Source organism: Pongo pygmaeus, chromosome 4 (genome assembly GCF_028885625.2).
Source record: "Pongo pygmaeus isolate AG05252 chromosome 4, NHGRI_mPonPyg2-v2.0_pri, whole genome shotgun sequence".
Taxonomy (NCBI): Eukaryota; Metazoa; Chordata; class Mammalia; order Primates; family Hominidae; genus Pongo; species Pongo pygmaeus.
Window position 1 is genome coordinate 97483230 of NC_072377.2, and position 22366 is coordinate 97505595.

The 22366-nt window shown below is 39.4% G+C and overlaps 1 protein-coding gene across 9 annotated transcripts in view; it reads right to left on the bottom strand.

The window, feature by feature from the left end:
* Nucleotides 1–2683: 2683 nt before the first annotated feature.
* Nucleotides 2684–22366, bottom strand: part of ARB2A (ARB2 cotranscriptional regulator A) — a 500239-nt gene continuing 480556 nt past the window's right edge. For all 9 annotated transcript variants that reach the window (XM_054489438.2, XM_063665013.1, XM_063665003.1 and 6 more), the window contains one exon: nucleotides 2684–6511. In XM_054489438.2, coding sequence (XP_054345413.1) covers nucleotides 6369–6511 — 143 coding nt within the window. In that variant the 3' untranslated portion in view covers nucleotides 2684–6368. The remainder of the gene's footprint in view (nucleotides 6512–22366) is intronic.

The window sequence follows — 22366 nt, forward strand, 5'->3', positions numbered from 1 at the left end:
GAGCAGGTAAATGTCTTTCGTTTGGAATTCAACTTTAGTTAAAAACTTGGGAGAATTGGTTTCTTTTTCACTTGAAAGACTAAGAACATTTTAGGAAATTTCTGATGCCTGACCTAAAGACCTCTCATCTTTCTTCAGATAGAGAATAAAATACTTCAAAACTATGCAATTCTTGAAAAATTTTTCCCTTAAATGTTTCTTTTTTCCTGATGTTTTTGTTGACGACAGTAAATTGCCTGATAAGAAACTGACAGATCACTTCAAATAAAAGGCACTGTATTACATGCCCTGAAATGAAATTCCTAACTCCTTTTGCAGAATTAAATCATGCACCTAGTATATTCTTTAATAGCTCAGGTAAAGGTATATTTTCCAGGATTTCAATAACTCCATAAAAAGTCTCTCTCTGCATGTGTCTTTATCCCTTATAGTACTTCAAATTTGGCAGATTGCCTACAAACTAAAGATACCAACAGTTTAAATAAAATTTTCTTTAATGAAATAAAGCCAACCTTACACACAAATGCACATTACATAGAGATAATTTACAGGTTCAATGAACTTGAAGCATTAAAATATTTATTACAATGCCTTGCAGAATTGAAGATGAAAAATTTATTTAACAGAAGTTTACAAACATTCATGGTAATCAACATATACAGAACACCTACTATATCATAGGCATCGAAAAGACATAGACATATTGTATATGTTGTCTGTGTATTTCAGGTGAAATTGACAGGAATGGGCACATGTACCTCATGGATGAATATGTGTGTATGAGACATACGTATTTTTTTCAATTAGGTAGGTCTTTTTTTAAATCTTGAGTTATTCTAAAGAAGAAAATGAACTTTATACTCAATTGTAGTTAATCGAACTTCATTTTGGCTAATCATAATTTGACCAGTGATTTCTTTTTCCTCAAATCATGAAGGACAGTGTTCAGAATTTAAAAGTTTAGTGCACCCAAACTGCTGCTCTTCTTAAGCCACTTTGAAGTAATGCTAGTGAGTCTACGATCCAGATCTACATGTTAATCTCTAGTTTTGCCTTCAAACAGAATTCAGTTACAAAGAACTTGGAAAGATTTTGAATCTATTCAGGAGAGAAAACTCTTTAATTTTCTGAGGAGTAAAAACTCCCCAAGAAACTTCATATAGCTTCTTAGATTTTGCTTAGCATACGTGATAAAACATTGATTGTTGCAGTTTGGTGACCCATGAAATTTGGGGGTTAGTTTTCTCTTCAGACCAGAGCATATAATTATGCAAATAAAGAGCTGTCACTGATCTAGTGAAATACTCACAAACACATGCACTCTGAAATTGGACAGAAAAGTGAAAATGGTTGCTGATGTGATGGTGCCATGGTTTGTTTTCCTGCCAAGTTTCTATCCAAATTCATTATTCAAATTGTAAACTTTAAAAAGAGACATATCATTCTTGGGGTGTTGGTTGTCTTTTCATTTCAGATTCTTTGTATTGGTATTGCAGGCTGGCCACAAAGTACAGTTCAACATTATTTTACCTATGACAGTTCTCCATATTACCCGAGGTAATAGCCAAGGAAGAAAAAGATGAATGATCTAAAAGGAAAGATGTAGGACTTCTCTAGATCTTTCTAGAAACATGTTTCATGTCTGTTTCAAACAGAACTCAACTCCAACAATATAAAGGATATAGTGAAAGGTTTTTCACAAATCTCAAGGCGAAGGACTGGGAAAAGTTGCTTAGAAGGCCTCATGGACTAAGTCAAATTTCCACTTTCAAGCTTTTTATACTCCAGGGGAAAATAGTGGTCACTGTGTGGTACCCACTTCATGGTCAAACTTTCAGGATGACTTTCTCCTATCTAGCAATTAAAGCCAACTATTTAATATTTGGTGATTTTAACCTTTGTGATTCATTTTACAGTTACTACTTCTCTAAAACCTTTGTGCTGGGAATTAACAAGAGTTCTTCAATTTAATCACGCTCTTTGGCATCAAGGTCTCCCAATTCTAAAGTTACCATTGCACAGGCTGTTGCATAATTTTAGACGTCATGGAGAGTCCCACTGATGAAATCTGAGAAGGCTCATGTCAGACTACTGACTGCTAAAGACATCACTACATGAAAGATCAGTGGTGTGAAACTTTAAAAACATCGATCCAAATGAATCAATTAAATCAACATTCATCCCTCCTAAGTGTGTGGTTTAAAACTATCATTGTTGCTTTTTAAAAAAAAACCTTACATAGATTTTGAGATAAATGCTGGAATGCTTTGATGGCTACTTCTATTCTCCAATCTCCGTTAATCGACTTTGTGCTATTCCCCTCTTTTCAACATCTTCCACTTGGTGTACATTCTTTCTTTACTTTTAGTACAGTGCATGACAGTTGCAATGCTTTAAATCTAAAACCGCCTAACAAAGCTGACGCTTTAGGTAGGGTAGCTTTAAGCTCTGTGAAGTGTTGATTAAAAACCCTTTCCCAGACTCAAACTGATCTTTTTGGAGATTAATAGAATATTAGATAAAAGGAAGACGAACAATTCAAGAGACTCCCACTCAGTCATTCTATATAAGGAAGGAAGGAAAGTATTCAATTTTTGAAAGGGAGTACCTCCTGGAGTCTTTTATTTTATATTATTACGGCCACTAATAAGTAATAATAAAATAACCACCACCATCATCCCCCTTTTTGCCACCCATATTTCAAAGATGAGTGTCTCACATTTATTTAAAGACATTTTTTTTTCTCCACAGAGGCATGTGGAAAGTTTTTGAAAAATTTTTACACTTTCTGTAGTAGTACTCTTTCTTAAATGAATTAGGATTACAGACACCAACAGCAACCTTTCAGTTTACAGTAAAAAATATGATTATAACAAGAGACATACATGTGTTTGGACTGAACCGCAGATAATCCAGAGAAACAAAATCTAACTTATTAGCACGGATAATATAGTTAGCATATCTCTAAAAGGGACTAAAGGTTTTAAGAAAGCTGTAAAAGAAATGTAAGTTATTTTCAGATCGAACACAGTACATCAAGAACCTATATACACGAACTTGGAGGCAACTTAAACTCACCAGACTCCTCTTGGAAAACATGTTTATTTATGGCATATTCAAGTTTATTTTATAAAACAACAGTTTAATGATAGGTTGTTCAGATTTCCTTGCTAAGGAGATATTTTAGATATTAAAAACAACTGTCTTAGAAATGTTAGCTTTGTAAAAGGTGTAAGTCAAATAGTGACTCAACTGAAGTTAGGATATTACTTTACAGCAATACTAACAGAAATAAAAAGTAGCCAGAAGGTTTAAAATATTGATGGATTCTGTCTCATCCTTCCTTTTATGTTTTTGCTTTAAAAAATCTCTATGCAATTGGTGAATAAGCAAGAATTCTTCTGAGCAAGAATAATGACACCGCTGTTGTTGGGAAAATTGTTTTTATTTTAAAAGGGAAATGGAAATATAATATACAGGAAAAGCTTGTGCTTTCCTTGTTTTTTACTTCGCATAAACAATAATAATGCAATCCAGGTCAAAGCACAAGGCAGAAACTCGAGAAAAGAACAGTTATTACAAGTACATGGTCTTCTTTTCAAATATCCATGAAAACATTTAACGACTGGATGGCTAGTACCTACAGAAAGCTCCAAAGCAATAATCTGGCCTTTAAGTTTTGATAGGACTATTTTGAATCTTAGATTTATCAGTCACTCCTTTCCCATTCTACTTGTTCTAAGAATTAAGTATATAATTAAAATAAAAAGCCCACATCCTGACTTTAAATCTCCACTCTCCTAAAAACCTGTTTGAGGAAACAAAAATGGGGAAGAAGAAGATCAGAGCAAAAATATTGTTAACACTGGCCGCCCTCATGCAGGTGGGCTACTACCAACTGCTGGTTGTTATTCCAGGAAAATCGAGGTGAACATTATTACATTTATATCAACAAACCCATAATCAACAGATTAAAAAATCCTACATTACAAAGAATCTGATCACTTATCAGTTGGTGGTCTGGAATAGTTTGCCTAGCTCCCTCTGGGCTGCTACAGCTCAGATTCACAAGTAGAAATTACATTTACACAACTTAAGTTTGCAAATAGCTCTCCATAAATAGTTAAACAAGGCCTAACCATCCAGTAGTTTTAAAGTATTAGAGGCAATTAAATAGTGATTTATTCTAGCTATAAGTAAAGGTTTAAAAAGAGGAGAGATGATTTGAGAGAAGGAATAGCAGTGATTTGGTTTATAAACTGAGCATATTTATTTTGCTCTAATTCAGGTGCAGAAGCGTCGCAAATTTAGCATTGCACAAGTGTTGGTTTTTTATAAATGCTATAAAATTGTTTCCTGTCAACATTTTCATATACTGAAAACACGACACAGTTTATAATACCTTGAAAAATATATTCAATTCACATCAATTCTTGAATCTCTCATTGGAAGGAATGTTTGTCCCTTAAGTAAGATTCCGGAACACTGCTGAAGATACCATTATTTTACACAGTTCACCACTACTTCTAAAATAGTAACGATTGGATTAAAGGGGTCAATATCACAGACAAATGTGCTTGATGTTGTTGGGGTTTACTCATTTTAAGCCATGCAGTAGCTGAATAAAAGGCCATTTTGATTTTTCCTCCTATATAGTTGATTTTGCTTAAGTAACACCAAAATATATGCATACCTGACCACTAAAAAAAATCTTTAATTTGTCATCATTAAGACTATAGAACTAATGAATGTACTTGTATGTCAAACACAGCAATGAGATATGAACAGCTTTAAAACTTGTTGAAATCGGTTCATAGTATAAAAACATTTAAGCATGAAGTGGTTGATTTTAAGTTACTTTTCTGAGGCATTAGACAGTTCGAAGTCATTTTGGGTACATTTTATCATGTCCTCAAATAAGGCAGGCATATTAATTGTTGCACACACTTTAAAAAAGGATGAAAACTATTAAATTCATGTTCTCCTCTATTAGAAACAATCTTTACTAGGTAATTAAACTTGTCAAGTAATTAAAATATAATGTGAAATTTTAATATTTTAATCTAAGTCAGTAAAACCTTAACATTTCCTGTACTTCACAGTGTTGGCCACATCTTAGCTGGATTAAAATATTTAATTGTTCAAACTGTAGGGCTAAACCCTACAGAGGAAGCGGAGTGCTAAAAATTATACCATTAGACTGAGAGAAGAAATTCTTTCACACCGAGTCATTCTCTTCTTGTTAAAGCAGAAAACTAAAAGGATAATTTTAGCCCCACTTAGCCTTTCAGAAGAAAAAGGCTGCAGAGCACATAGGTTTAGTTTCCTGATGACAATAAAAAAATTCTCTCCCTAGAAGGGCCTAACTCCAGGAAAGCTCAGAATAGATCATTCTGGAAAGGATTAACAACAACAATCTTTCTCCACAGAGAGATTTAAAAAGCAAAACTTAAGTGTGTTATATCTAAATTAAAATGCCACTCAGTACACATTATGCGTTTAAAAAGTAAAGTCAATCCCAGTGATAACAGTTGGAAATTCCATTGAAAATGGGACCTTTCACAGCTACACTTAAAAGAGCTGCCCATCATTGTTTTGGTTTTAACAGTCTCTTCTGAAATCAGAGACTTGTGTAAACTCTCACAATCAGCCGGCAAAAGGATTTTCAGCAGTAATGCGGATTCAGTACTTTATAGATTTTTATGCAAAGTTTTTTTTTTCTGGTCCCGAAATGAAAACAGGGAGAGAACAATTTGCACTCCCCAAACTACATGGTACATCATGGCATTCAGGTTCTGAATTTGAAATCGGCTTTGGGGTGTGTGTGTGGAACTTCCTAAAAAAAAAAAAAAAAAAAAAAAAAAAAAGAGGTGGGTAATAAGATGCCCTCAGGAAAAAACCTAGTTAAAATGGAAATCTGAAGTCTGGAATAGAAGTTTGCTCCAGTTGAGAGCGGGAAAAGATGGACATGATTAAGAAGAGGGAAGCAGCAGCTGCTGCGCTACGGCGGGCGCTAGGACCGCGCCGACGCCGCCCGACCCGCAGCGCCCGCGCGGTCTCCGTCGGGGCAATTAGAGCCTCGCCGGCAGCGCCAGGCAGGGCGCTGTCAGCCTTAATCTGAGCGCTGACTGGCAGCGCTCAGCCCGCGCTCAGCCCGCAGGAAGCACGACCAGTGAACCCATATTGCTTTGACAGTTGCACTCATCTAGAAATAATGCAAAACGCTATTTAGATGTATATATCACGACCCTGTGCTCTGGGAAGAAAACAATCTAATGAGGGGCTGGGAGTCCGCTCGACGACACAAGCAGTGAGGAGGCGTGCGGGTGCGTGCGCCAGGGCGGCCTCCTCCGTCGCGCTCGCTCCTCTTACAGCTCTTCGTGCTTGATGCGATGCGAGCGGCGCGTCACAGCCGGCTTCAGGGAGCTGGTCTTGGCCTCTGAGGCTTCGGTAAAGAATTTGAAAATAGACGCGAAGCTCTTCCAGGAAGTTAGCTCGTGACGGTCGGTGCCTGCAAAGAACCACACATCCGGTTACCAGGTGGCCACACGGGGCCGAGCGCGGTGACGGCGGCGAGGGCCAGGCCGAGCCCCGGCTCCCGACCACCCCGCCCCGCCCCGCCCCGCCCCGCCCCTCCCGCCTGCGCCCCGCCTGCGCCCCGCCTCAGCCGCCCGCGCCCCGCCCCTTAGCCAGGACCCCCGCCCCCTCGCGGGCGCGGGTCAGCAGACTCTCAGGGCACAACTAGGGCTGCGGGGTCACTTGCCCCCTGGCTCAGAGGATCTCAGACTTCGCTATCCGCGGAGTCTAGGCGTCTCTGGCCTGAGTCCCCATCCCTCTCCCAACGCGGGGACGCGGCCCGGATCTGTCCCGGGGTCGCCCGAGGCGCGGCTAGCCGCCCGAGGCCTCCGCCTCTCCGGGCCAATGGAAGCGCTGGGCGGGAAGGGCCACTCCCTCTCCCTCCGGGAAACCACCCACTCCCGAGACTCGGCGCGCGCGGGGATTGGTTTCCCCTGCGTGCGAGATCGGCTGCCATTCACCCCACAGCGCCTGTTTCCTTGCTTCCCAAGGGGGTGGTGTGGAGGGGAAGGGGGAAGGATTTTTCTTGCCTCTCCCGGAAGCTGTGCTGTTAGACACGATTACCTCAGCTAGGTCACTGGGACCAAATCATACGGGACGTTTAATGAAGGACCACATTCAAAAGGGATTATGCCTTGAAGTGTCCTGGCGGGCGACATTTTTACAGATTTTAAGGGGCAAATTTAGAACAGCTAAAAAAAAAGGTTTCAAAGCAGTGACTACTAAAAGAGCATCTAGGCCTCCCATTTTGTCAGGAGGAATTCAACTTAGAAAATGCAGGTTAGTTGTCAATTTATGGGGTTATTTTATTTTACTACAGCTTCTCTGTGTGGTTTCGATGTAATACTAATGTACAGCATGTTTTCAAATCAAATCGACCTTCAGTTTAACACAGGCAGCGGATAACACGGATGCAGGCATAAGAACAGATGAGGAAATACATTTATCTATTTTTGACTCCCTGTGATGGCTTATGTAGCATTTTACCAGTGGCTTCATAAATGAGCACTTTTTAAAATTAAAAATTAATTACAAAGACTTCCACAGAAATAATGAGTGAATAGCTTTTAAACAGTTGAAATCTCTTCCTAGATCACTCAATTATGCAGAGAGATACCGCTTGGAAGTCTCCGGATTCAGGGCCTCAGTCTGATACTTTAACATTGTTAATGATAATTCTTTAGTCTGTAATAGTAGGTCATTGCTATGGTTACTCTACAATGGTGCAACACTTTGCTTTCCCCTTCAGCTATTCGCTGAGACCTGGTAACCACATTTGTTGCCTAGCAACAGTTTTGTGACAGTATCACAATCTAGGAGTTACAACAATAAGGATGCTATGGCTGCTGTCGGCCAGAGAGCAGAAAGCTACAGTCTGTGCCTGACTTAGCTGTGGGAGCTGGCCCTACTAGAGAACCCCTCTCTCTTTATCGGTGCCCTCCCAAGGATTCTCTCTATCCTCCTTTCCTCTGCAGATTGGCCTCATGAACCTGAATTTGAAACTAAGACCCAGTATTAAAGTCATATCCCCCAACGCTAGTGTATTCAGACTAAAAATGAGGTCATTTTATTTGCTTACTCATTTTGGGCAAAATTCATTGTTACTCAGTAGGAAGGAGGGATGAGTGTGGGTTTATCTTGTTAAATCCTAAAGTGCTAGGTGGATTTTGACAATTCTTCATAGAATTCTTGGGGGAAAATTATATATATATGCCTGCTTGCATCAATAGGTGTTATAATACGTAACATCTAGATATTATTATATTTTTACTGATTTATTCAAATGACAATCTTAAAGGATTCTTTTGAATTTGGAGGCATTTATATTTTCCAAACCTAAGTGAGCAGTTCTACATATGCTCAGACATACCTGTTTAAATGATATTTGTGAGTAGATCTAGGAGGACCAGTTTCTGGATAGGGTTATCAAATGTGTGTCTCTATTCTATAGTGTTTGCGACCCTAGTTTCACTTCAGTAATAACTAAACAGTTGCACTTATAATGGTAAGACATTTTAAAATCAATTGTAATTCATTTTGAAAGACCATTCTCAGATGCATACTACATGGCAACACCCACCCCCAAATACAATAAGCCAAAAAAAAAAAAAAAAAAAGGTGTTAATTGTCTCTTTTCCTAACCATTTCCCAAGCTTCCAGCCACATTTGGCATTTCCTCCATAGTGATCACACTTACACCTACTAGTGTTACTAAGGCTATGATCAATTTGTAAGCTTTCTCAGGGAATTCCCCTCATAATTCCTCCCACTCCCTGAAACCAATTCAATCTATGAATCTAGAGAGACCTAAGGAGTCAACGGTCTGAAGCAATTTTAACTCCTTTATTTCTTCTTTACTGGTAACAATCCTTCTGAAGGATGAACAGATTTCCCTGGTGATAAAATCACTACAAAAGCTTTTTAGTTTTAGCTTTTGATGACTCTCTGCTTGATTAGTCCTGGACTGAAAAACCAGAGTCCCTGAGATAACTGAATACTTGCACTGGCTCTCAACATTTACTCTTGTAATTTAAGAGTATAAATAATGAGAATGTGTGCTTCTGACAGAGGAAGGGAAATTGCTAGGAGTAAAGGTAATAAGGTAGGTTAGCAACTGAATTACAGAGAATGGGGTGGAAGGGAGATAATTCTCCCTAAACTAAGGAATGATAACATGAATATGTAATATAAAAATGTCTTTTCTAAATTTTTGGAAGTAGATTTTTAATGATTTTTAAAATACCATTTGGAGGTTGAATAATTACATGTCTATCTGGGACTGCATATATACATTTTAAGAATATGTTTGGAGACCATTTTCAAAAATTTAGGTCCAAAGTTCAGTGAAAATATTTACAGATGAATATGAAACTCTATCCATGACAATGTTCAGTGAATGGAAACTTTTGAGAGCAGGTTTCTAGTACTTAAAAAATACATCACTTTAGGGGACATTAAGTGGGGTGCTTTTTATTCCATCAGTACAGAAACACTAGACCATTACATTATTTGTTCATAAAAGGATATAAAAGGTAGAAGTTTAGGTCAATCAAAAAAGCAGCCATTTATTAATAAAATGCAATGATGTAGAAATCACAGGGAAACTAGTTTATTTAGCACTAACCTTGTTATTTGAAGGAGAAAAACATGGTTTTATGGTCAAGGTCTAGTCTTTCCACTACCACCACTTTACCCTTATCAAAAGTCTCCACTTTTCAAACCCATAATTTTCCTAATTTAGAGAGGTTCACAAAATATAAGGAGTAAAAGGTTTTTCCACATTAAATATCTGCCAAGTTCTCAAGGAATGATTTTGGTATCATTTAGGAGTGGCAGGCTTGGTCTAACTGGATAAATCACCTTTGGAGTGAATTCAGTTTCCTAGTCTATAACATCAATTCAGTATAAAAGTAAAATGTAAAGGATCACAGCACTTCATTACAAAAAAATACCTTTGCTCAGTTTCAATCAGTGGTTCTTAATGGAGATGATAATGGCCTCTGGAGGCATTTTGGAAATTTGCAGGGATATTTTCAGTGGTCAAGATGATTGGAAGGTGTTATTGGCATTTATTGGGAGAAGGTCAGGGATAGTGGATATCCTGGAATTTGCAAGGCAGTACAGAATTGTTCTGCATCCCACATGATTTTCAAATGTTCAGCAGCTATTCATGTAGTTGAAAACCTGTTTATAGTTATATGGATTAGAATTTAAATATGTTTTACAGATAATCTTAAAATACTATTTGCATGATTTTAATATATACTGAATTTTCCAGGAATACCACTACCATGTAAATCGAAAGCGTTGTGCATTTTATGTTTTTCAGAGTCTTACCAAGAGTGGTTTACTCTATGAAAAAAATATCATAACTGATGGCACCATGCCAATGGTACTTGAGTTGCCAATAAGCATACCTGTATCAGCCCGCATCTGTAGCTGTCAAATTCATGATGATTCCATGCATAGGACCAAGTACCTGACTACTTTATTATGTCTTCTCATGTAGGTTTGCCTGAGCACTTTAAATATTGAAATCCATATTATTTTATTATGAATTACTTTTATTCCTTCTACATGTTAACTAGAGCAATACAAAGATTTAACAATCTCCTAAGTAGGTAGATTATGTTATCTGTAGAATTTATTTCAGGACAGTAAAAGCACGGCATAATATTTGTTATAATAGTAGGTAATCAAAGGTCAGCTTAAATAAAAATGAATAGTTAATTCTTTCTTACTATATTAGAGATTAATTCTTCCAATAATCTGAACCCTACTCTAGCTATCTCTTTTATCCTTGTACAGAGCAGAAAATACCTATTTTTCATTTTTCTTATGTTTCTTCCACAAATGCCATTTGTCAATGATGTTATTCATTGTGAAGTGACTAAAAGGCAGGGGATCATCCAATGAAAATACTACCCTGAATATCCTTGACTTATCACTTGTTTTAAACAATGAACTGTAGCAAATTTTAAAGGAGTGAAAATAGCAAAAGTGGTGAAAAAGATTAGAAACTTTAAGAATCAAGAATGAGACTATAAATCATATGAGAAAGATCAAATTGCTAAAATGTGTCATTTGTTTTCCCAAAAGACTACATATCTAATAAAAAGTGCCTTGTAATAGAACTGACAAAGAGGGAGGCTATATTCATGTAATAGCATTTAGAAAAAATGGTTAAAAACAGCACTGAGAGTGGAATAGCAAAGAATAGGATAAGAGAGATGAAAACATTACTGCATCTTCTGTCTTATCTATTCCCCTTACTTCTGCCTGTGAATGACTGATTCAAGTGTTTCTTATACATCAACCCTGCCCACATTCCTCTTTACTTGATCTTAGTGTTTAGAAGTATTTTTGTGGGGGCTGGGGCAAAAAGTAATCAAAGTATGCTACTGAGTTAGCAGCCAAAATCCTGATGTTTACTTTGGCAGATGTATATTATTTTGAAGCTGTATGTCATTTTATGCAGTAGATGTCTTAAAGTTATATGGGAATATAATTTCTGTTAATGAAATCTATTTTTAAATGAAGACATGGGTTATTTACCTTTTCAATGAATCCCTTAATAAAGTGAATAATTTTCTGGTAAAGCAAATAATCATTCTTCAAATGATATCACATACACACATGCACACACATATACTAATCAGATTTTCCAGAGATAAAGTTTACTGGTAAACAGTAAAAAGACTGAAGAACAATCTGAATGTAGAGTAACTTATCACCAAAAAGATAATTTAAAAGAATTTCTTCATCTGCCATTCACTCTTATAATTATTGTTAGTCACTTTATCTTACATGGTCCTAGACCAAAAGGTCATGGAATACAGGCATACCTTGAAGATATTGTGGGTTTGGTTACAGACCACCCCAATGAAGTGAACAGTGTAATTAGGTGAATCACACATTTTTTTTGTTTCACAGTGGATATAATAGTTATGTTTACACTATGCTGCAGTCTAAGTGTGCAAAAGCATTATGTCTAAAAAGACATTGTAAGTACCTTAATTAAAACATGCTTTATTGCTAAAAATGCTAATAATCATCTGAGTTTTTAGCAAGTTGCAACTATTTTGCTGGTGGAGGGTCTTGCCTCCATGTTGATGGCTGCTGACTGATCAGAGTGATGATTGCTAAAGATCAAGGTGGTTGTGGTAATTTCTTAAAATAAGACAATGATGTAGTTTGCTGCATTGATTGACCCGTCCTTTCCTGAAAGATTTATCTGTAGCATGTAATGTTGTTTGACAGCATTTTACCCACAGTAGAACTTCTTTCAAAATTAGTCAATCCTTTCAAACCTTCCCACTGTTTTATCAACTAAGTTTATGCAATATTCAAAATTCTTTGTTGTCATTTCAACAATGTTTACAGCACCTTCACCAGGAGTACATTCCATCTCAAGAAACCACATTCTTTGCTCATCCATAAGAAATAACTCCTCATCTCCTAATGTTTGATCATGAGATTGCAGCAATTCAGCCACATCTTCAGGCTCCACTTCTAATTCTGGTTCTTTTGCTATTTCTACCACATCTGCAGTTTACTTCCTTTACTGAATCTTGAATCCCTCAAAGACGTTCATCCATGAGTGCTGGAATCAATTTCTTCCAAACTCTTGTTCTTATTGATATTCTGACCTCCTCCCATGAATCACAAATGTTCTTAATAGAAGCTAGAATGGTGAATCTTTTCCAGAAGGCTCTCAATTGACTGTACCCAGATCCATCAGAGGAATCACTATCTCTGGCAGCTACAGCTTTACAAAATGTCTTTTTTTTTTTGAGATGGACTCTTGCTCTGTCACCTACTGCTGGAGTGCAGTGGCACGATCTCGGCTCACTGCAACCTCCACCTCCCAGGTTCAAGCCATTCTCCTGCCTCAGCTTCCTGAGTAGCTGGGATTACAGGTGCGCACCACCATGCCCAGCTAATTTTTGTGTTTTTAGAGACAGGGTTTCACCATGTTGGTCAGGCTGGTCTTGAACTCCTGACCTCGTGATCTGCCCGCCTTGGCTTCCCAAAGTGGTGGGATTACAGGTATGAGCCACCATGCCCGGCCACAAAATGTATTTCTTAAATAATGAGACTTGAAAGTTGAAACTACTCCTTGGTCCATGGGCTGCAGAATGAATGTTGTGTTAGCAGGAATGAAAACAACATGAATTTTCTTGTACATCTCCATCAGAACTCTTGGGTAACCAAGTGTACTGTCAAGGAGTGATAATATTTTGAAAGGATTCTTTTTTTTTCTGAGCAGTAGGTCTCAACAGTGGGCTTACAATATTCACTAACCTATGCTGTAAACAAATGTGCTGTCATCCAGACTCTGTTGTTCCACTCATAGAATGCAGGCACAGTAGATGTAGCTTTTTTTTTTTTTTTTTTTTTTTGAGATGGAGTCTTGCTCTGTCACCCAGGCTGGAGTGCAATGGTGTGATCTTGGCTCACTGCAACCTCCGCCTCCTGGGTTCAAGTGATTCTCCTGCCTCAGCCTCCTGGGCAGCTGGGACCACAGGCACGTGCCACCGCGCCCAGCTAATTTTTGTATTTTTAGTAGAGACAGGGTTTCACCACGTTGACCAAGATGGTCTCGATCTCTTGACTTCATGATCCTCCCACCTCGGCCTCCCAAAGTGCTGGGATTACAGGCGTGAGCCACAGTGCCCAGCCGATGTAGCATAATTTTTAAGGCCCTAGGATTTTTAAAGTGGTAAATGAATATTGGCTTCAACTTAAAGTCATCAGCTTTATTAGCCCCTAACAAGAGAGTTACCCTGTCCTTTGAAGCTTTGAAGCCAGGCATTGACTTATCCTCTCTAGCTGTGAAAGTCCTAGATGGCATCTTCTTCCAATAGATGACTGTTTCATCTACATTGAAAATCTGTTGTTTAATGTAGCCACCTTCATCAACAGTCTTAGCTAGATCTTCTGGATAACTTGCTATAGCTTATGCAGCAGTACTTGCTGCTTCACCTTGCGCTTTTATGTTCTGGAGATGGCTTCTTTCCTTAAATCTCATGAACCAACCTCTTCTAGCTTCCAACTTTTCTTCTGCAGCTTCTTCATCTCTCTCAGCCTTCATAGAATTGAAGAAAGTTAGGGTCTTGCTCTGGATTAAGTTTGGCCTAACGGAATGTTATGCCTTGCTTGATCTTCTATCCAGACTACTCAAACTTTCTGCAGATCAGCAATAAGATTGTTTTGCTTTCTTATCATTCATGTGTTCACTGGAATAGCACTTTTAATTTCCTTCAAAAACTTTCATTGCATTCACAACTTGGCCAACTGTTTTGCAAGAGGCCTAGCTTTCAGCCTGTCTTGGCTTTTGACACCCCTTCCTCACTAAGCTTAATCATTTTGATCTTTAGATGGAAAGTGAGAGATGTGAGACTCTTCCTTTCACTTGAACACTTAGAGGCCATTGTACGGTTATTAATTGGCCTAATTTCAATATTGTGTCTCATGGAATAGGGAGGCCTGAGGAGAGGGTAAGAGACGGCGGAATGGCAAGTCCAAGGAGTAGTCAGAGTATACACTACAATTATCAATTAACTTTGCCATCTTCTATGGGCATGATTCTTAGTGCCCCAGAATAGTTATAATATTAACATCAAAGATCACATAATCATAACAGATATAAAAATAAAGAAAAGGTCTGAAATAGTGCAAGAATTGAAAAAAATGTGACATAGAGACACAAAGTAAGCACATACTGATTTTTTTTTTTGAAAGGGCGGTAACAGGCTTGCTTGACACAGGGTTGCTGCAAATCTTCAATTTGTAAAAAATGCAATATCTGCAAAGTGTGATATGTGAAGCTCAATAAAACAAGGTATGCCTGTAATTTTAACAATCTACACATAATTTACATCCCAGGGTCTGGCTTAGAATAGGGAATATCAATTGTTCACCTTTGAATATGAAAGATCATTTTTTATATCTTTGTTCCAGGGAGAAAAAACCCAAACATGTGCCCCTACCCTCTCACCCTGCCCCCCAACAAAAGAATACATTTTTAAAGAAAAAGGTAATGAATAAACTTTGTAAATTACTATGATAAAGGAGGCAGGAAACTGGAAAGATATGAAACACATTAATATTAACAGGATGATATGTCTATGATATTTTCAAAATGACAAAGCTTGATTTTAAAAATTGATCTTTAACAAGAAAAAGAAGTATGGGCAATTAGGAAGTAATGAAGACCCTGTCAATATAGCTATGTTGATAATAACAGGTAAGGGAATTCTTGAGAAAATCTAATATATAACAATCAGGAGATCTGTAATATGCATTATTGAGTCCCATTGGGATTAACTAATGAACTTACGAGCTTACCAGCAGTTATTTTTAGAAAGCTATAAAGAATCAGAGAAATATCAGAACACTGAAAAATAATGTGCCTTCTAAAAAGAAATAAAATATAACTACTAAAATTCATTTAAAAATGAATTCTAGAGCTTCTAAGAACAATATCCTTTTTGAAAAAATGAAATACACAGTTACTAATATTTGCACAAAGAAGGGCTTCTATTGGAAATCCTCCCAGTTAGAAGGGACAAGTATGAGCTGGCCACACTGAAAGTGAATGGGGCGTGGTGGGGTGTGCACGGAGATTGTGTAAGGAAAATGCCAAGTGCAGCTCAGAAAACATGTTACAATGCCTTGTTGAATTACCTGCATAAGATACAAGCAAGTCTCTTTCCATTGCTAACACAGTTGCAAGCCCTTTAAAGTTGAGATTGTATTGAGACTGTAAAGGCAAGAAGTCAAGTTTGACCAGAGATAATAGGCTAAAAGAAAGACACAAAATCAGCAGCGGAGACTGGGTCATTTGCGGCTTCTGGCACAACCTATCCTTTCCTCTAGCTCCTTTTCTGCCAAGTAATTCTCATCTGGCGAAGCGTGGGGGTGGTACAAGAGGGCATAGTGGGGGCGCAGTGGAACTTGGGGCAGTTTAAGACTCAGGGAAGCCCGGTGCGGGGCCTGTTACCTCAGCACTTTGAGAGGCTGAGGTGGGGCGAATCTCCTGAACTCAGGAGTTGGAGGCCAGGCTGGGCAACATCGCAAAATGCCCTCTCTACCAAAAATACAAAAAAATTAGGCAGGTGCAGTGGCATGCACCTGTAGTCCCAACTACTTGGAGGATGAGGTGAGAGAATCATTTGAGCCCAGGCCTGTAGTCCCAACTACTTGGAGGATGAGGTGAGAGAATCATTTGAGCCCAGGGAAATAACTTTGGGAAGTAAACTTTTTCCTTTATTTTTCCTTTAAGACAGGGTCTTGCTGTGTCACCCAGGCTGGAGTGCAACGGTGTGATCGTAGCTCACTGCAGCCTTGACCTCCAAGGTCCAAGCAATCCTCCTGCCTCAGCCTCCCAAGCAGTTGGGACTACAGGCGTGCACCACCATGCTTGGCTAATTTTTGTATTTTTAGTAGAGACAGGTGATCCACCCACCTCAACCTCCCAAAGTGCTGGGATTACAGGCATGAGCCACCATGCCAAGCCGTAAATTTATCCCTGAGGTGCAGTAGAAAGCCTGCCTTGCTGTGGGTCACTGACTTTCAACCTTGGCTGACTTCTCTAATCAACCTTCTCCTAGACAATAAAAAATGGATGCATTTTTTTACTTCGATTGCCTATAAAATCTAGACAGCTGTTATAGAAATGTTTTATTTGGTTTTAACTCTTGTCTTATCCCACATACTACTCTCACTGTTGCCACAAGGTCTTGCCTCCAGGGTTACACTGTTTCCCATTAAAATTTCAGCTCAAGCCTGGGCAAAAGCCTCCCTTTCCAGTTTCCCTTTGTCATTTTCAAAAGTAACTTTACTAAAGGATTGTAAGTTAGCATAGAAGTAAACAAGGGAATCACAAGCAAAGAATCACAAAGTAGTTACTTCCCTAAGAACAAGTTTCTGATTCTAATAGTCCCAACACACTTAGCAAAGAGCTTTACTGGGCCCCAGGTTCCTTCATTGTAAAATAACACTGTTGAAAAGGGCTGGTAGGGAGGAGGAGCCAAGATGGCCGAATAGGAACAGCTCCGGTCTACAGCTCCCAGCGCGAGCGACGCAGAAGACGGGTGATTTCTGCATTTCCATCTGAGGTACCGTGTTCATCTCACTAGGGAGTGCCAGACAGTGGGCGCAGGTCAGTGGGTGAGCGCACCGTGCGCCAGCCGAAGCAGGGGCGAGGCATTGCCTCACTTGGGAAGCGCAAGGGGTCAGGGAGTTCCCCTTCCAGGGGTGACAGACGGCACCTGGAAAATCGGGCCACTCCCACCCGAATACTGTGCTTTTCCGACGGGCTTAGGAAACGGTGCCCCAGGAGAGTATAGCCCGCTCCTGGCTCAGAGGGTCCTACGCCCACGGAGTCTCGCTGATTGCTAGCACAGCAGTCTGAGATCAAACAGCAAGGCGGCAGCGAGGCTGGGGGAGGGGCGCCCGCCATTGCCCAGGCTCGCTTAGGTAAACAAAGCAGCCTGGAAGCTCGAACTGGGTGGAGCCCACCACAGCTCAAGGAGGCCTGCCTGCCTTTTTAGGCTCCACCTCTGGGGGCAGGGCACAGACAAACAAAAAGACAGCAGTAACCTCTGCAGACTTAAATGTCCCTGTCTGACAGCTGTGAGGAGAGCAGTGGTTCTCCCAGCACGCAGCTGGAGATCTGAGAACGGGCTGACTGCCTCCTCAAGTGGGTCCCTGACCCCTGACCCCCGAGCAGCCTAACTGGGAGGCACCCCCCAGCAGGGGCAGACTGACACCTGACACGGCCGGCCAGGTACTCCAACAGACCTGCAGCTGACGGTGCTGTCTGTTAGAAGGAAAACTAACAGAAAGGACATCCACACCAAAAACCCATCTGTACATCACCATCATCAAAGACCAAAAGTAGATAAAACCACAAAGATGGGGAAAAAACAGAGCAGAAAAACTGGAAACTCTAAAAACCAGAGTACCTCTCCTCCTCCAAAGGAACGCAGTTCCTCACCAGCAACGGAACAAAGCTGGACGGAGAATGACTTTGACGAGCTGAGAGAAGAAGGCTTCAGACGATCAAATTACTCCGAGCTACGGGAGGATATTCAAACCAAAGGCAAAGAAGTTGAAAACTTTGAAAAAAATTTAGAAGAATGTATAACTAGAATAACCAATACAGAGAAGTGCTTAAAGGAGCTGATGGAGCTGAAAACCAAAGCTCGAGAACTACGTGAAGAATGCAGAAGCCTCAGGAGCCGATGCGATCAAATGGAAGAAAGGGTATCAGCCCTGGAAGATGAAATGAATGAAATGAAGCGAGAAGGGAAGTTTAGAGAAAAAAGAATAAAAAGAAACGAGCAAAGCCTCCAAGAAATGTGGGACTATGTGAAAAGACCAAATCTACGTCTGATTGGTGTACCTGAAAGTGATGGGGAGAATGGAAACAAGTTGGAAAACACTCTGCAGGATATTATCCAGGAGAACTTCCCCAATCTAGCAAGGCAGGCCAACATTCAGATTCAGGAAATACAGAGAACGCCACAAAGATACTCCTCGAGAAGAGCAACTCCAAGACACATAATTGTCAGATTCACCAAAGTTGAAATGAAGGAAAAAATGTTAAGGGCAGCCAGAGAGAAAGGTCGGGTTACCATCGAAGGGAAGCCCATCAGACTAACAGCGGATCTCTCGGCAGAAACCCTACAAGCCAGAAGAGAGTGGGGGCCAATATTCAACATTCTTAAAGAAAAGAATTTTCAACCCAGAATTTCATATCCTGCCAAACTAAGCTTCATAAGTGAAGGAGAAATAAAATACTTTACAGACAAGCAAATGCTGAGAGATTTTGTCACCACCAGGCCTGCCCTAAAAGAGCTCCTGAAGGAAGCGCTAAACATGGAAAGGCACAACCGGTACCAGCCACTGCAAAATCATACCGAAATGTAAAGACCATCGAGACTAGGAAGAGACTGCATCAACTAATGAGCAAAATATCCAGCTAACATCATAATGACAGGATCAAATTCACACATAACAATATTAACTTTAAATGTAAATGGACTAAATGCTCTAATTAAAAGACACAGACTGGCAAATTGGATAAAGACTCAAGACCCATCAGTGTGCTGTATTCAGGAAACCCATCTCACGTGCAGAGACACACATAGGCTCAAAATAAAAGGATGCAGGAAGATCTACTAAGCAAATGGAAAACAAAAAAAGGCAGGGGTTGCAATCCTACTCTCTGATAAAACAGACTTTAAACCAAAAAAGATCAAAAGAGACAAAGAAGGCCATTACATAATGGTAAAGGGATTAATTCAACAAGAAGAGCTAACTATCCTAAATATATATGCACCCAATACAGGAGCACCCAGATTCATAAAGCAAGTCCTGAGTGACCTACAAAGAGACATAGACTCCCACACATTAATAATGGGAGACTTTAACACCCCACTGTCAACATTAGACAGATCAACGAGACAGAAAGTCAACAAGGATACCCAGGAATTGAACTCAGCTCTGCACCAAGCAGACCCAATAGACATCTACAGAACTCTCCACCCCAAATCAACAGAATATACATTTTTTTCAGCACCACACCACACCTATTCCAAAATTGACCATATACTTGGAAGTAAAGCTCTCCTCAATAAATGTAAAAGAACAGAAATTGTAACAAACTGTCTCTCAGATCACACTGCAATCAAGCTAGAACTCAGGATTAAGAATCTCACTCAAAACCGCTCAACTACGTGGAAACTGAACAACCTGCTCCTGAATGACTACTGGGTACATAACGAAATGAAGGCAGAAATAAAGATGTTCTTTGAAACCAACGAGAACCAAGACACAACATACCAGAATCTCTGGGATGCATTCAAAGCAGTGTGTAGAGGGAAATTTATAGCACTAAATGCCCACAAGAGAAAGCAGGAAAGATCCAAAATTGACACCCTAACATCACAATCAAAAGAACTAGAAAAGCAAGAGCAAACACATTCAAAAGCTAGCAGAAGGCAAGAAATAACTAAAATCAGAGCAGAACTGAAGGAAATAGAGACACAAAAAACCCTTCAAAAAATCAATGAATCCAGGAGCTGGTTTTTTGAAAGGATCAACAAAATTGATAGACCGCTAGCAAGATTAATAAAGAAAAAAAGAGAGAAGAATCAAATAGATGCAATAAAAAATGATAAAGGGGATATCACCACCGATCCCACAGAAATACAAACTACCATCAGAGAATATTACAAACACCTCTATGCAAATAAACTAGAAAATCTAGAAGAAATGGATAAATTCCTCAACACATACACCCTCCCAAGACTAAACCAGGAAGAAGTTGAATCTCTGAATAGACCAATAACAGGAGCTGAAATTGTGGCAATAATCAATAGCTTACCAACCAAAAAAAGTCCAGGACCAGATGGGTTCACAGCCGAATTCTACCAGAGGTACAAGGATGAGCTGGTACCATTCCTTCTGAAACTATTCCAATCAATAGAAAAAGAGGGAATCCTCCCTAACTCATTTTATGAGGCCAGCATCATCCTGATACCAAAGCCTGGCAGAGACACAACAAAAAAAGAGAATTTTAGACCAATATCCTTGATGAACATTGATGCAAAAATCCTCAATAAAATACTAGCAAACAGAATCCAGCAGCACATCAAAAAGCTTATCCACCATGATCAAGTGGGCTTCATCCCTGGGATGCAAGGCTGGTTCAATATACGCAAATCAATAAATGTAATCCAGCATATAAACAGAACCAAAGACAAAAACCACATGATTATCTCAATAGATGCAGAAAAGGCCTTTGACAAAATTCAACAACCCTTCATGCTAAAAACTCTCAATAAATTAGGAATTGATGGGACGTATCTCAAAATAATAAGAGCTATTTATGACAAACCCACAGCCAATATCATACTGAATGGGCAAAAACTGGAAGCATTCCCTTTGAAAACTGGCACAAGACAGGGATGCCCTCTCTCACCACTTCTATTCAACATAGTGTTGGAAGTTCTGGCCAGGGCAATTAGGCAGGAGAAGGAAATCAAGGGTATTCAATTAGGAAAAGAGGAAGTCAAATTGTCCCTGTTTGCAGATGACATGATAGTATATCTAGAAAACCCCATTGTCTCAGCCCCAAATCTCCTTAAGCTGATAAGCAACTTCAGCAAAGTCTCAGGATACAAAATCAGTGTGCAAAAATCACAAGCATTCTTATACATCAATAACAGACAGACAGAGAGCCAAATCATGAGTGAACTCCCATTCACAATTGCTTCAAAGAGAATAAAATACCTAGGAATCCAACTTACAAGGGATGTGAAAGACCTCTTCAAGGAGAACTACAAACCACTGCTCAAGGAAATAAAAGAGGATACAAACAAATGGAAGAACATTCCATGCTCATGGGTAGGAAGAATCAATATCATGAAAATGGCCATCCTTCCCAAGGTAATTTACAGATTCAATGCCATCCCCATCAAGCTACCAATGACTTTCTTCACAGAATTGGAAAAAACTACTTTAAAGTTCATATGGAACCAAAAAAGAGCCCGCATCGCCAAGTCAATCCTAAGCCAAAAGAACAAAGCTGGAGGCATCACGCTACCTGACTTCAAACTATACTACAAGGCTACAGTAACCAAAACAGCATGGTACTGGTACCAAAACAGAGATATAGATCAATGGAACAGAACAGAGCTGTCAGAAATAATGCGACATATCTACAAGTGTCTGATCTTTGACAAACCTGACAAAAACAAGAAATGGGGAAAGGATTCCCTATTTAATAAATGGTGCTGGGAAAACTGGCTAGCCATATGTAGAAAGCTGAAACTGGATCCCTTCCTTACACCTTATACAAAAATCAATTCAAGATGGATTAAAGACTTAAACGTTAGACCGAAAACCATAAAAACCCTAGAAGAAAACCTAGGCATTACCATTCAGGACATAGGCATGGGCAAGGACTTCATGTCTAAAACACCAAAAGCAATGGCAACAAAAGCCAAAATTGACAAATGGGATCTAATTAAACTCAAGAGCTTCTGCACAGCAAAAGAAACTACCATCAGAGTGAACAGGCAACCTACAAAATGGGAGAAAATTTTCGCAACCCACTCATCTGACAAAGGGCTAATATCCAGAATCTACAATGAACTCCAACATATTTACAAGAAAAAAACAACCCCATCAAAAAGTGGGCGAAGGACATGAACAGACACTTCTCAAAAGAAGACATTTATGCAGCCAAAAAACACATGAAAAAATGCTCACCATC